At 55.2% G+C, this 15,073-nt stretch overlaps 5 protein-coding genes across 5 annotated transcripts; 3 read left to right on the plus strand and 2 right to left on the minus strand.

Annotated features, from left to right (window-relative positions):
• Positions 1–534: 534 nt before the first annotated feature.
• Positions 535–2,706, plus strand: ColSpa_02358 (putative pentatricopeptide repeat-containing protein; the record flags this gene model as incomplete). The annotated part of the gene is made up of 1 exon (XM_049268570.1): positions 535–2,706. The coding sequence occupies one exon, from the start codon at positions 535–537 to the stop codon at positions 2,704–2,706; it is 2,172 nt and encodes a 723-aa protein (XP_049124527.1).
• Positions 2,707–2,852: 146 nt separating this feature from the next.
• ColSpa_02359 (G patch domain-containing protein 11) lies at positions 2,853–3,877 on the minus strand (the record flags this gene model as incomplete). The annotated part of the gene is made up of 2 exons (XM_049268571.1): positions 2,853–3,286; positions 3,307–3,877. 2 exons carry the CDS (start codon positions 3,875–3,877, stop codon positions 2,853–2,855), a joined length of 1,005 nt encoding a protein of 334 aa, XP_049124528.1.
• A 749-nt stretch (positions 3,878–4,626) lies between these two features.
• On the minus strand, positions 4,627–7,414 carry ColSpa_02360 (putative nucleosome assembly protein; the record flags this gene model as incomplete). The annotated part of the gene is made up of 3 exons (XM_049268572.1): positions 4,627–5,902; positions 5,947–7,061; positions 7,115–7,414. 3 exons carry the CDS (start codon positions 7,412–7,414, stop codon positions 4,627–4,629), a joined length of 2,691 nt encoding a protein of 896 aa, XP_049124529.1.
• A 284-nt stretch (positions 7,415–7,698) lies between these two features.
• On the plus strand, positions 7,699–8,762 carry ColSpa_02361 (uncharacterized protein; the record flags this gene model as incomplete). The annotated part of the gene is made up of 2 exons (XM_049268573.1): positions 7,699–8,071; positions 8,122–8,762. The coding sequence occupies 2 exons, from the start codon at positions 7,699–7,701 to the stop codon at positions 8,760–8,762; spliced, it is 1,014 nt and encodes a 337-aa protein (XP_049124530.1).
• Positions 8,763–12,332: 3,570 nt separating this feature from the next.
• Positions 12,333–14,874, plus strand: ColSpa_02362 (TIP41-like protein; the record flags this gene model as incomplete). Its single annotated transcript, XM_049268574.1, has 2 exons — positions 12,333–12,823; positions 12,882–14,874. The coding sequence occupies 2 exons, from the start codon at positions 12,333–12,335 to the stop codon at positions 14,872–14,874; spliced, it is 2,484 nt and encodes an 827-aa protein (XP_049124531.1).
• Positions 14,875–15,073: the final 199 nt, after the last annotated feature.

Raw genomic sequence — 15,073 nt, forward strand, 5'->3', positions numbered from 1 at the left:
AGTACTGCGCGACGCGCGCAAGTGCAAGTGCAAATGCGTCTGGGTTCAGGGTCCATCAAAAAATCTGACCCGTTTCTCTACCAGGAGCTTCTATTGCGCCTGAAGCCACATTTTATTCATTCTTCTTCATGTTGACCAACTACGCCTCTCCTTATGTCTCGTAGAACTTTCATCCGTGACATAACATGTCGAAATACATTCATTTGCCATTCTTGCCGGTCAACTTTAGGGTCATCGGCCCCGCAGTCATGGGCTATTCGACATAGCTCGTGGGTGGCCCAGCTGGGAGCTCGCCCTCAACCCGGCCCTCAGAAAACACGAAACACCACGTCTGCCACGCATTCTTCTCGATCCGAATCCGATCCGAATAAGGCCGCCGCTGCGCTTCTCAAAGAACTGACGCAAAAACGAACTGGCGAACCGATCTTGAAGTTCTTTGAGAAGGGCCCAACAGGCAAAGTCGAGCAGCTTGGGACCGAGGATGCGTTCGCAGACTCTGTGGGCGGGGTAGCTGAGATAGAGGAGGACCTCAAGATGGATCTGGCGTCTGACATGCGGCGCATGCTGTCGCGACTCCAAGAAGAGGGTGGTTTGGGAGCCTTTGGAATCAATGACGTCGAATCGATTGCGAAGGACTTTGAAGGAAAGCTCGGAGGGGCAAACAACCCTGAAGAGATGATGGAGAAACTGGACGATTACATCAAGGACTTAGAAAACCAGCTTGAGGCTGCGGGATTCGACGTCAGCGAATTCGACGATTCGAACCCCGTAGCAACCATGGATGTCATCGAGGCGACAGCTCGCGAGGACCCCTCGAAACGCAAGAAGCACACTCCGATTCCGCAGATCCCCGAAAACGTATGGAGTTTCAACCAGCGAAAACGCATCACACGACTCAACTCTCTCCTCTCACGAACGACTAAGGAAATAAGAAGGGGCGAGAACGTCACTGCAAAAACCGTTCAGTCAGTGTGGAAGGCGTATAGTGCAGCGCGGCAGTCTTTGGCAAAGGCATGGGCGCATGTTCCTCAAGAGGTGTGGAACCTTCTTTGGGAGGTTTTGTCACTGGACGAGGCCCAGAACGCTAGCCGGCTCACCTATCTCTCGCTGCTGGCAAGGGATATGAGTGAGGCCAAGGTTGCCCTGAGCCCATCACAACAGCTTGTGACAGTGGAAGCCATGTTTGTAGACGGATGGGAGGCTAAGGCCATTGAGAGCTGGAAGCGATGTATTTCGACCCTCGGTGACGGTGGCGCCGACACTTTCCAGGAATTTTGGGAGCTCGGAGTGCGCATGTTTTGCCAACAAGGGGACCTTGGCCAAGCAGAGCGCGCGGTCAACAAGTTGCTGGAGCGTCAGCTCGACCCTCGTATCCTGATGCCATACATCAGAAGCTGCGCTGCAAACCCTACGAACGAAGCAAGAACGAAGGCATGGGACGCTTACCGACGCATGAGAGACCTTCTCGGCACATCCATGGGGCTTGAGGACTACGACCAGGTCATCTCCTTCTTTTTGACGACAAACCAGACGGAACCGGCTCTACAAGCCTTTGTCGACATGATGAGCTCTGGGACGGTGGAGCTGAAGGGACGCCAACACTTGCCATCCCAGATCGGCAACAAGTTCTTCTTCGGCAAGTGGTTGAAACGACTCATCGGTGCCGGGGACCTTGATGGAGCGCACAGCGTCTTCAACTTCATGCGCTCCAAGGGCATTGAGGCAGCTACTATCCAGGTAAATGGGCTCATCGGTGCTTGGCAGAGATCTGGCGGTGCCGACAATCTGGAAAAGGCGGATAAGCTGGCATGGGATATGATTAATGCCCGCATCGAGTTCGTCTGCAACAGACGTCGTCTGTCTTCCATGGAAGGACCAGTTCGCATTGTCGAAGTTCCTGGAAATGGCAAGCTGGGCGCCATGCCGAAGGCTACACTCGAGACGTTTTCTCTGCTCGCCGAAAACTATCGCATTCGACGCTTGCCGAAAGAAATGGAGAAGCTCTGGGACGCCTTTAGAGAAGCCGAGATTAGCCCAGATGCGTTCATGATGAACCAGTTGCTGGAGTCGTACTCCCAGAATGGTAACGTCTCCGAGGCAAGGGAACTCTACCGAACGCTGGTGTACGAGCGCCAGGTAAAGCCGGACCCGTACACCTTCATGGCATTGTGGAAGATGCTGGGGGCGAACAGGCTGCACAACGTCACCGGCGATGAGCTGGCCAACGAAGTCAGGATCACGCGCGAGACCTTTGCGGAAACAGTCCGTTTCTCGCCCGTATTCGAAGCCGACGGTCTCGACGGCCAGCTCGCGCGGAAGATCTTGCACACATTCCGCCGACTCAAGGACAACCTGGGCATCGTCACTGCGCTGCAAGCCTTCAAGGACGTCTTCGAGTTTACGCCGCCCGAGGTGCTGGCTCTCGAGATGCTGCTCGAGACCACCAGTCTTGCGTGGGAGACTGCCCAAGCGAGACAGAAACTTCGTCTGGTGAAGCGCAGGATTGATACGCACGTCGAGAACCGGCAGAAATTGCTCGGTCGCTCGATGACACTGGACGAGATGACGCCCAAGCAGCGCGGCGAGGAGCTCTCGCATTATATGCAGACAGTGTACATGCAGGACGTTGGCCCTGTCCCGGAGAGCCACATGGCACAGGTGGCCAAGGAGATGGGCGTGTACGATGTTTTGGCGGAAAAGGCCTAGAGGCCGCAAGTCCTCTCTGTATCACATAGACTTAGATATTGTACATTTATAATGACACCCGTCACGACAAGACGTATCTTGTTCTCTGTCACAAACCTGTGACCAGCTGGTTTTCTGATTCCAAAACGCAGTGCATCCGTCGCCATCTAATCGTGATCCTCTTCCGTGACACCAGGACATCCCTCCATCTCGTCATCTGGGTAAGTAAACTTGCACCAGAAGCAATACCGGTGCTCTTTTCTCAGGTACTCCACCAGTCGTCTCAGCTTCTCGGCGTCCTCCATTTCGTTAAACTCATCCAGCTCGGGGTCCTCCTCGTCCAGGTCCTCCGCCGTGACGTAGATCGTTTGCTTCTTTCCCAGCGCCGTACGGTCGTCCTCGTCCTCCTGGTCATCCTCGTACGTCGGCAGCCGCGAGAGGCTCTGCTCCAGATCATACCGCATCCGCCGATCCCTCTCCTTTTCCTCGCGGTGCCGCGCCAGGCCACGCCAGAGGACGTTGATGGACTTGAGCGGTCTCGCCGCCGTATCAGAAGCTGACTTCTTTCCCCCCTCCTTTTGGGCATCCACCCCTCCCCGCCCTGGACGACCTGCAACCTACTCTCGGCATCCTTCTCATCCGCCATCCTCTCCGCGACCCTCTGGGCCGCAAAAACCTGCGCCTGCACCCTCGCCGCCTCCCTCTCCTGCCTCACCCGGTCGCGGTACTCTAGCGGATCGACCTTGACCCTCTTCCCCTCCCGGACCTCCTCCTCGATCCTCTCCGCCGCCTCCCTCATCTTGCGCTTCCTCTCACTCTCCATCCCGATGCCGCCCCTGTCCTCCTTGATCTCCACGGCGATCGGCTCCGTGCGCGCGCCGTCGCCCGCAGCGCCGAGCGCACCGCCCTTGAAGCCCATCTTGGCCATCATCGCGAGGCCCTTGCTCTTCTTGGCGGCCGCGTCCTCCAGGAGGGACCGCGAGAGGGCCTTCTCGCGTGCCGCCGCCTCCTCGGCCGCGAGCTCCTCCTTGGATTTGACGCGCCCGCGGATCTCACCCTCGCGCTTAAGGCGCTGGCGCCGCTGGAGGGAGGTTTCCGGCTGGGTCTTCTTGATGGTCGGGGCCTCTTCAAATGTCATGTTCATGTAGTCGTCCTCCTCCTCGTCCGAGGCTGCTGATTGTTTGGGGTCCATGGCTAGTAGATGTTTTCCTGTGTGTATGGTGTTCCTCGGATACGGCTTGCGTACTGCGCCAGGCCTAGAACTATGTAGAAAACTGACGGCTTTTTGTCGGTTTTGTGTGTAAGGAAGGGGATGAGTGAGTCCGTATAAGCGTGTTTAGTTGGTGTGGAAGAAACAAGAACCCCCCTTGTTGATGTAAATACTCGATTGATGTGAGGCTGTTTTTGCGCCCGATAGAGGAGAATTGGATTGAAACTCAGGGAACCAAGAGCTTTGTGCGTGTGTACCGGTTGATAACATGGATGTCGATCAAGCCTTCCGGAAAGTGTGAAAGTGAAGTCTGATGTTAAAAGAACTCGTTGTACGCGCCTGAGCACTGGGGCCGAGTGGCAGTGGAACCGACGTCAGCTGCCGTTGGCTGTAAGGAACACTGTCTGAATCGTAACTGCGATGGTGGATTCATACAGGACCACCCTAGATGCAGACCTAACTAATGACCTTACGAAGAGCCATGCTCTCACCACGAGAACTTCACATTCACTTTACAGAGTGCTGCTGAGTTGATCCATTTGCGTGGACAGGCATGTAATTGTATCGGGCGTTTCTATTCAAGATTTTCTATATGGGGATCCCCAAACGGGTTCTCAACCCACTCACCCACCGATATATGCTGGTATTGAACACAATAGGGAAATTACAATGCCGAAAAGCACCAACGAACTTTTTGAGACCATACCATAAAGACTGTAAGCGCAAGCTGTCTAGCGATGTCTCGCCTTCTTCCTGCCCTCCTTTTCCCTCTCGTACGCATTGGCCTCCTTGCCCTCCTCGTTCTGGATCTCCGCCACGAGCCGCTTGTACTTCTTCTCGTACGCCTCGTCCTTCGCCTTCTTCATGCGCAGGTTCTCGCGGGCCATGAACTGAGCGTCCTTCCTCAGCTCTCTCATTGCGCCCTTGCGCTCCTTCTTGTGCTCCTTCTTCAGCTTGGCCATCTCCGCACGCTCGCGGTCGGGATCGTAGTGCTTGTTCGGGTCGTACGAGTCCTCGAACTTGGGGATGTATGTCTTGATGGCTAACGGACGGTGGTGGTGCAGCTCGAGCGGTCGTCGCGAGAGTTGTGCGATTTTGAGCATCCGTTCCAGCTTGAGCTTAGACTTGTCAAGCTGCTCACCTAAAGCTTCGGGTAACTTGGAACGGCTCGACTTGCTGCTCAGGTGCGCGACGATGTCAAGCGCGGGCTGGAAGGTCTCGTGGAACGATGGCTTTCCGGTCCAAGTGTCGGCAGCAGCGCCGAGGAGTTGAAGAGTCGTGCCTATCAGAGCAGTCTTCTTGGACTCAGCTTCAGCGCCAGACACCTCTGCAATGGCACAGTCGGCCGGCGAGAGCTGTCGGAGTTTCGTCTTCCGCGCGTTCGCGACACGAATGCCCGTTGCGGGCTCGTGGATAGGAAAGCTACCAGACACCTTCGAAACCGCCGAGGGAGCTACCGCACACAGGGTGTTGAGAGAGAAGCTCATGACCTCGGGAACGTATCGCTTCGAGAACTGCTGGTACTGAACCGCCAGAGTTGACAGGTAGATGCCAATGGCGTAGTCGCTGAGCGTTTGTGGGATCTTGCCGCCGAGGTAACGCCCGATGGTAAGCATTGCAGGAGTCGCAACTTGGTGGAAATGATCCGACGTAGGGAATGTTGATCCGATCGCAGTCAGCAGCGTCAGGTCTCCCACGTGGACAGCAAGAGGCCGCTGCTGGCTGATCTCCTCCAAATGAGATCGATACTGGTTCGCAATTTCGACCGGAAACATTTTGGCCAAAGAGTGGATGTGTCGAATCAGACTCTCCAGTACTTGGAAAGACGGACTGTTCTCATCATGAGGGCCGTTCCCAACCATGTCCACAAGTGCCCGGGAAAAGTTCCCCAGCTTCTCCTTGTTCCTGCTATCCAGCTTCGGGTGGTACAAAGCTCGAATGCGCTGAACAATGGTTGGCAACTTGTCGCTGGGATATTTCTGCGACAGTGCTAGCAGCTCCTCGTAGCTTTGTGGACATGGGAATGTGTAAGGCAGATCGGAGCTATCGACCTCTTGCCCCCCTTTCCGCCCGCGTTGGTGAACAGAGAGCTCTTCGTCTCCTCCTCATTAAGCAGTCCCTTTGTGAACTCATCGTCCTCGGAATCGTCCCCTTGGTACTCTTCTTCCTCGTCTGATTCCTCCTCTTCACTCTCAATAGGCTCCAGGTCCGAGCCGCTGGCAATCAAGTCGTCCTCAATGAGGAAATCATCTTCATCGTCGAAGCCCAGCTCAGTAGCAGTAGGACGAGTCTTGGTTTTGATACCCTTTCCGAGACCAAAGTCTTCGTCCTCCTCTTCAGGAATGAACTGGAAAGCAGGTTCCTCAGCGGCCTGGTCCTCCATCTCCTCGTCCGAGTCTTCATCATCCGAGACAGACTCGCCTCTCATTCTCTTCAAGCGCTTCTCCTCCAACTCCTTCAGCCTCTTTGATTCTTCCGCCGCCATCTCCTCGTCGGTCTTTGTGCGCTCGGTGGGAGCTGCTCGGCGATCCTGAACAAGCTTCTTGAGACGCAAGTCGAACTCCTTGTCGAAAGTAGTCTTATCGACTCCAGCAATCAACTTGCTTGCCTCCTCCTTCTTCTGCGCATCGGATTTGCCGTGGGACATCAGGAGAGCGTGGAGGTTCGGCAGCTCCTTGTCCAATTCCATTCGCAGGTCCTCGTCCTCGTCCTTCGCGACCTGGCGCTCGTATTTGTGCATCTTCGATTTCGCAATGACCTCCTCCATGACCTCCTTCTTGGACTTTTTCCTGTCCGGCTCATCTGCAGCTGCTTCGTCGTCATCACCCAGTCCAGCATTACGGAGTCGCTTGAGCCTCTTCTTCTCGGACAAAGAAGAGTCGCTGTCGTCGTCTTCTCCGAGGTCGTCTTCGTCGAAGTCGTCTGCCATGTCGGCGTGGTGTTCGAAGTTGAGAGTTTGGCCCATGTGCGTCAATTCGCCGAGCGGCTCAGTCTCTTCAAGATCAAAGAGCGACGTCTTCTTATGCGTCCTCTGCTTCTCACGGGCGAAACGTTCAAGCATCTTTTCCTCCTCTGCCAAGGACGGATCGTTTTCACCGAATCGACGATCGAGGATTCCGCCGACTTTGTTCCGCTTCTGCATCTCAACTAGCAAAGTCTCTCGGCGCTGTTATACTCATCAATATCGCATTCTGCAAAGAGGCAATCGAGCAACCTTACTCTCTGTTCGCCCAAAGACTTGGCCTCGGTTGGACGGCCATGAATGCCTTTCGCCGCAGCACCAGTCTGAGGCCTGTTGGTCGTGACCTCGAACTTGGGACCTCTGGGGTTGTGCTTGAGGTCGAAAGGGTTGAACTGTTCTCTGATCTGGCCGAGGGCCGCACCTCTCTGCAGGCGCTTGTCGGTTTTGGCCTTTTCATCTTGCGCGAACTGGCGTTTCTGCTTTTTGGACTTTTGGGGTCCAACGATTCCCTGCTCCCTGAGGGAAGACTTGAGTCGCTTGAGCTGGGAGCCGGCCATCTTGTCGTGCGTGCCTGGGACTCGGTGCTGTGAACGCTGCTGATAGGAAACAGTGCTTTCGCCTGCCCAAATTTTTTGAGCGGAACGAAGCACAAAGTTTCTTATCTTATCAGTGTGGTGGGGATGGCAGGGCGGTGGCGCAAGGCAAAATGAGTCGGCCGTCATGGCTCGCGCTTGATTGGCGTTCCCTGCAAACTGTCTTCCTTCAACCTTTGCTCGTATTCAATGCTCAAAACCCAGCATTCGATCATGGTCCAGTATTCTTCGCTTCATCTTCAGACAACATGACTTGGGTGTCGTTCCTTCGCGATGAGCGCATCATCCTTGTGGGCATCGGCGCCGCTACGTTCGGCTTGGTCACTATGATGACCCAAATGTTGACGTATATCCGCGACGACAACGAAGTCAAGGTCACACCACCGAAGACGCAATACATCACTCAAGAAACGGAGGATGCTCTCGGACTCGATACTCTCGACAAGCTGTTATGCCATCCAAACTTCTCCATTCGCGATGTCGCCATCAAAATACTTTGTGATCGCGCCGTCAACGATCCCGACACTGTCCGACACCTGCTCTTCGGGATCACGCGGCCGGACTACGACACTCGCATGAAGAATCTCCGTGCCATGGCAACATTGACGGGGCAAACTAATGGTAGGCATTACTCTCTAACTTGTGGGGCGGAAGAGCTGACTGACTTCCAGATTTTGCAGAGGGTCTCTCGAAGCTGCACACGTGGAGGGCATACACTGCCCTCGTCAGATCCCTCGAGTTGAGCCTAGGCGACGTGGAACAAACGAAGCTGGACGATAAATACTGGGACGAATACTATCTCCGCGATATGGCCGAACGGTTCTGCCTCATGTTCGTCCTCGAACTTATCACTAAGTACGGTGCAGATATGTTGGTGAAGGCCAAGTTCGTGGAGAAGTGGCTAGCTAAGCAATACTGGGGAGATGACGAAGCCGAGCGGCAGGAGAACTTCATCTACTACATGGAACACAAGAACAACCGCATCGTTGACATTGTGACGAGGATCGCACACACAACGCAGGGAGCAAAGGCAATCCTTGCCTGCAATCTTGTTCCCGCCAAGACCAGTCCTAGTATGAACCCAGATCCTAACCTGTCTGGCTTCACCGTTGTGTTGCAGTCCACGCTGTGCAACGTGGACGGCGAAGACGAAGGACTACAAGCGGTGGAGCAAGTGCCTCGTACACGAGAGCACTCGGCCGAGGAACAGCGTCTCAGGCGCCAACACCGTGAGGCGATGGTGTTTAACGATGGCACACGGCCCATTGGAAGGGAGGATATCATTGAGAGGAGCCACGATTCGCCGAGCTGAACGATCAGTCCTCATGGCCACAAAGAAGAATCGAGCAGCAGGCCGGCAACGTTCTGTGATATAAACTACATGTGCGATTGTGCGCTGCATCAAGAGTCTGGCTCATACGGAGGCACTCGTATAGCCTTGAGACGCGAAAGCCTCTAACTCGGCATGACCCGTGGAAGAGAGCAGCAGGGGACATCCTACAACCAGGTCGACGTAGAATTAGTACCTTGATGCCGGTTGGATGTTAGGGGGTTAAAGCACGTGAAAAGACACGGCATATGCACAACATCCGCAGTCTCCTGCATCGGGAGGTGGAAGGCCCATTCGGTGGTAGCCTGAGATCCAAATTCACGTCGCGGAGACACGTTGGCGGCGGTGCGGGACGAAAGTAGACAGAACACTGTCGTACATAGTCGACAATTTGTCAGCAGAGACGAGGTGTCGAATACACTGCTTCTTGGGCCGCCAGCAATACCAATCAACGTCTGATTGTGTCTTACTTTGCTGGTAATGCGTCCCGGGGTTTCTGACGGATGTTAGGTTGAATGGCAGGTTGGCGAAATTTGTTTCGTCCGATGACGAGCTGCCGTCTGGCGCGCCAAACACGTTAGCGTTTTAAGGCACCATGGCAATGTCCACCCAGCTAGCCCGTCAGACATCGATTTAGATATGTAGCACGGTTTCCCCCGCTGGCCCTGGAAGCTTTGACGCTAGACCCCTACCTGGCTTGCTCAGGACCCTCTTTCCTCTCTTTCCCCTGACGGCTCGCCACCTCGGCCGTCAAGGTGATCCTAGGACGGCTGGCGCTGGTCGCCGGAACTTTTAGTTTTGGCATGTGGATAGCGACATTCTGAGAAGAAAAGAGGAGTGAAGCTGGACTGCACATGGAACCTGTTCGTCCTGGCCTAGTGTTTGTTGACTGTTTATCAGAACGGCTCTCATACGAAAATGACTTGACAACGCCACCAGGGGTATGGGCTGCGGAGAAGCAAGCAGCGAGTTAAAGGGCTTTATGAAGCCTCATGTCGATGCATATCTATGCTTTGGGCTTGCCTTGCCAAGTGATTGCTCCTGATTACCTCTGGCAAATACGGATGGAAAGAAACCAGGTCATATATGAGCAGCTTCCCTTATCTTTAATATGACAATAATTGAAGCAAGCGCGACATTGTCGGGTCGTTCGAAGGCCGAGATGGCATTCTAAGGAACGGCCATCCCTTGTGCGCCTCTGGCTCCTTTCAACCGCCACGACGTTAAAGAAGACTTGACGACGAAGACAGCCACTTCTTGAGCCAGACAGCTGGGGTGTCGCGGGCGGGTCACGCGGGGCAGACGCCCCCTCATGGCAAATTTACCCGAGCTTAGGGGTACCAAGTTATCGAGTGGGAATATTGAAGCATCCAGACTTTCTACACCCTTCCACCTGAAGCTTTAGCCTCTCTGGGGGAGATGGCGGCAGTATCACGAACCATACCCTGGTAATCTCGGGTCGTTGAGGAGGGCTCTCGTACATACAATCGGGAAGCGGGTACGATCTCACCGACCAGGTAGCATCTGTTGCGGTCTGGTCCCATCAATACCTGACGGCGGTCATCTAAATTTGGGAGGCGCAGACGGGTGGCCGAGAAAAAGGAAGCCAAAGCTAAGATTGCCGCCAATCTCGGACTGTGACTGGTCGCTCGCACTAATTACTTGATGCTACGCCGCTGATCCACCTTGGGGGCGGGCAGTAATTGCTCACCAAGGCTCTTGTGAAGACTGTCTGGGGCGCATTCCAAACGGGAGGGGTCAGCAGGTAGAGATGATCCTTCTGTCGTGTACCTACCATGAGGGAGAGACAGGAGCTCCCATTATCAGTGACAAGGCGTTTCGATGCCGCCAACCCACCCACCAGGACGACGAACACGTTGCATGCAGGCGGTCAACCGCTCCCCTGGTCTTTGGCTGGGGATTGGGCTGGGTGCCTGTCAGCTCCGCTATCTGCATGTACGGCAATGCAACCGCGGTTTGGGCGATGCAAAGCGACGACAGCGTCATGGCAACCGCGAGGGGATGGATGCAGAGAACAGCCAACGAGCGGCCTTCCCTCTGTCATTCAAGGTTGTCTCCGTGGATCCGCGGCTGCTACTACGGCGTGTACGGGTACGATGGGCGATGATGAAGGAGCGATGCAGACCTCAATGCCAGGTCGGATGGTCCAATTGCGGCTCGTCTCTTTCGCGACGGAGCAACAGTCACTGCAGTTCTGCTCTTACTGAATCTGGATCCACGTAAACATTGACAGCTGTTGCGGCATGATACAAAGAGGGAGTCGTGGAATGCGACGGCGACGATGACGGACATTCCAAGGCCAGCGCCTGTCTTCTGTTTCTCTGCCACCTCACACTCGGCTTCTACGACTTATCCGTTGGTCCTTTTACGGCCTACTTGTTCTGGATGTGTCTTGCTTGATCTTGTCATTCCTTACACCCACCCGTCCGTCCACCTTTCGTCCCGAACCCTTCCATTGCTACCTACTGCCTATTCACCCCAGATTGCCTTGCGCCGCGCTACCCACAAACCACCGCTACGAGATTAACACCTGCCAACGACTCATCCCATCTCCCACAAGGGTCGCGCTACAACGCTGCAAAAACCGACGGTTCACCAACCCATTTCCCGCCTCCCTTGACTTCCTCCACCCCTGCATCGACATTGGCCCACGGATCCTTACCCAAAAGGCTGAGCCAAAAAGTGGTCAACGTCTGAGAACCCATCAAGAACGGCCGTGCCAATCAAGGGGAAAGGAGGCTCAGAGCGTCACAAAAGCCCCTCCTCCTCTCTGGCGACGTCGTTTTTTCCCCCCCACGTCCCCTTCGCCCTGGACTCTTTTGTCCTCCTTTTCCATCGTCGTCGCCGTGTCCAAACGACCCGTCCTTGTGGCCTGGACGACTCTCCCATTCATTCACTCCCCCGTCGGCACTACTCAAGCTGCTCGGAGCTTCTAGATGATCTGTCGAGCTCGCCGAAAGACACAGACTTACAGCGGCTCTCGAGTCCAGAGACAGTCATTCAATAACTTATCGAAAGGTCAAAGACACTTCCAAAGACCCGAGACGATCACACTTCACGGTGCTTTGGATCTTAGCACTTTTTCGGCATAGCGTACCTGTTTCTCCTTCCTTCCCGCCCAATCGACCGACATTTCTTCTGTCCCGCCACGCCTGTGCGTTGCTTTTCCTGCCAGAAAGGGGTGTCAGGCCTTGCGAAGACCATCCTGTTCTGTCGCCAAACAAGGCCTTCTTGCGCATCTCATTTGCTGCGCGGCTCCCATAGCGACCGAGGCAAGCAAGATTAGCTGACGTTGCGCTACCTTTGCGCTGCGGGCGACCAGTGGGGCCTGGGGAAACAACAGGTGCAGCCACGACAACCTGGAACCTGGCCTGACCCGTGCCGCCTGGCAAAAAGCCAAGCTCCAGTAGAGTTGCCGTCCAGCACTCAATCCAGCGGTCGCACTACTGGCTGGGTCCCTGTACACAAACCGCGGCACCCACTAATTTATTGCCTTGCCTTCAATACCCAAAACCGACCCGACTGTTCATCATGTCCGTAACCACAACAACAGCGACCGCTGCTCACGCGCCGACCCATAGAAGTCTCGCCCACCCACCGCGAACTCTTCGCAAAGCTATCAGCTACACAAGTAACTTCGCCTCTTCCACAGCCGCTTCCTCCCCCAGTCTCAACTCGCTCTACAACTCTCATTCGCGCCTCACGCCGTCCCATCACACCCTGCCGCGCAAATCCTCCCTGGCCGCCTTGACCTCCAAATCTCTCGCCTCCATTCCCGATGTAAGCGAGTCCTACGCCTACAACAGTGTGCTAGCCGAGTCGCCCGATCGCAAGATGCCACCCGCCACTCCCGGTAAGGCCGGGAACGACTTCGTCGTTGGCGATGTTGTCGAAGTTCCCGGAAATATGCTTGGCACGGTTCGGTTCATTGGCTCGGTGGATGGAAAGAAGGGCACTTTTGCTGGCGTTGAGTTGCACCCCGAGTTCTCGCAGAGGGGCAAGAACTCTGGTGAAGTGGAAGGGTAAGTTCTTCAGCGAAAGCCAAATCGACGACAGAACACACCTCTGACTTTTGCATAGTGTCTCGTATTTCACCACGACTCTCCCTGGCGCTGGCATCTTCTTGCCCCTCAACAAGGCCGTTAGGAGGGATTCTCCTTCCGGCTCGTCATATGGCTCGTTTCCTCAGACCCCCACAATGGGTGGTTTCAAAGCCGGCACGCAGAACTCGACGAATTACACCCCTCCGACGCCCTCGGTGCCGACGTTCAGCAAGTCTGTCGGGCCGGGCCGAGCTTCTAGTCCTGCGCTGAAGAAATCTATCAGCAGGCCCTCCGTCCGGCCAGAGTCACCCGTGCGAAAATTGCAGATGACGCCTGGTCCGAGGCCGTCTTTGGCGACTCCCGGCAAAGTGCCCTCCAAATTCAGCTCGCCATCCGTCAACCGCTTCGCCCAGAGTGTACGTGGGACATCTGGAGATCCCAGCAAGACACCGAGACTAGATAGGAAACCAAGTATTGGACCTCGCAGTGCGTCTGCCCTTGGTCAAACGTCAATGTTCGACGAGGATCCTACGCCTCAACCTACTTTGCAGCGGACACAGACAAATGGAAGCACGAACTCAGTCTCTTCATACAACTCCAAATTCAGAGTCCCCTCTCGAGCTGGAGCTGGGTCAAGAGCTGCATCGCGAGCTCAGAACGAAGACGAGATCGAGCGCCTAAGGGCAACTTTGGAGGACCGTGAGAGGCAGTTGAGGGATCAGGCTTCCACCCTGGCAGAGATGGAAAGCAGCCTTACCGAGTTGCAGAGCCTTATGGAGAATTCAGACTTGGGGGCACCAAAACGAAATAGCATCGACGATAAGGACACGGCGCAACTTCGAGCGTTGGTCAAGGAGAAGAATGAGAAGATCGCGATGCTCACAGCCGAATTCGACACCCATCGGGCAGATTTCCGAAGCACCATCGACACCTTGGAAATGGCCAGTGCTGAGACCGAAAGAGTATACGAGAAACGAATCGACGAGTTAATGCTTGAGATTCGGGAACTCGAATCCCGAACTGATGATGTGGACTCTGTGGCTCGGCAGTTGAAGCAGCTCGAGGAGCTAGTTCAAGAGCTCGAGGAGGGCCTCGAAGATGCGCGACGAGGAGAAGCTGAAGCTAGAGGGGAGGTCGAGTTCCTTCGAGGCGAAGTCGAGCGCACGCGGACTGAGTTGCGCCGTGAACGCGAGAAGGCTGCGGCTGCGATGAACGGATCTATAGCCTCCCCTAGCGGGGACCGCTCCTCTGGATCCAAGGAGCTGGAGCAAAAGGAAGACGAAATCCGGGGGCTCAAGGCTATCATCCACTCCCTCAGCCGGGATTCTGTTCCTGGTGGGGGCGCCGATAAGCCAGAAGACCCTTCGGTCCACGAGAACGCCTTGGCTCGGGAAAAGCTGGAACACGAGTTGACAGAGCTTCATGCGATTGTCAAGGAAAAGAAGCAACGTGAAGAGGAGCTTGAGCGGGAACTGGAGATGCTCCGTAGGGGAAGCGTCATGACCCAACAGACTGGCTCCGTCACCAACGGCGGTGCTCAGCGCTCGTCGCTTCGCGATTCGCGGGATACCGTTGTCCTGATGCACAACAGCGAGTCCCAATCCCCTACAGCGACGCACAAGCGCGTCCGCACACTGGACACCATGCCAGAGAGTGACGCTTACTCGTCAGTCACCGACAACAGTACCCTCTGGTGCGAGATCTGCGAGACTGGCGGTCACGACATCCTTACCTGCACCAACATGTTCGGCAGCGAAACTGCCAAGAACAACGGCGACGCCAGCAAGGCGATCAAGGATGCTACCAGAGAGGACATGAAACCCATTCCTGCGGAAGACAAGCCTGCTCCCTTGTCACCGGTCAAGTCCAAGACATCGGCCTCTTCCAACATCCAGATGCTCCCCAACCCCATGGAGACCGGTCCTGTGGCTGGCAAGGAGACAGGCGTAGTAGACAACTCAAAGTGGTGCGCTGTTTGCGAAAGAGACGGGCACGAAAGCTACGATTGCCCGTTCGAGGACGCGTTCTAGGAGGATCGGCTATGAACCTCAACAGCAACAAGGGGTTGGACGAAGGCTACAGTGAGGTGTTGTACTACTAGCCTTGCTGTGTCTTGCATTACTGTAAAGGTCAAACTGTAGGATGACCAGTTTTTTGTTGGATTCCTGGGTGGCCGGAGCGATATAAGTTTTACGTTCGTCATAGCATTTGTAGCGATGATACCACGGT

Source organism: Colletotrichum spaethianum, assembly GCF_022836535.1.
Source record: "Colletotrichum spaethianum MAFF 239500 DNA, contig04, whole genome shotgun sequence".
NCBI lineage: Eukaryota > Fungi > Ascomycota > Sordariomycetes > Glomerellales > Glomerellaceae > Colletotrichum > Colletotrichum spaethianum.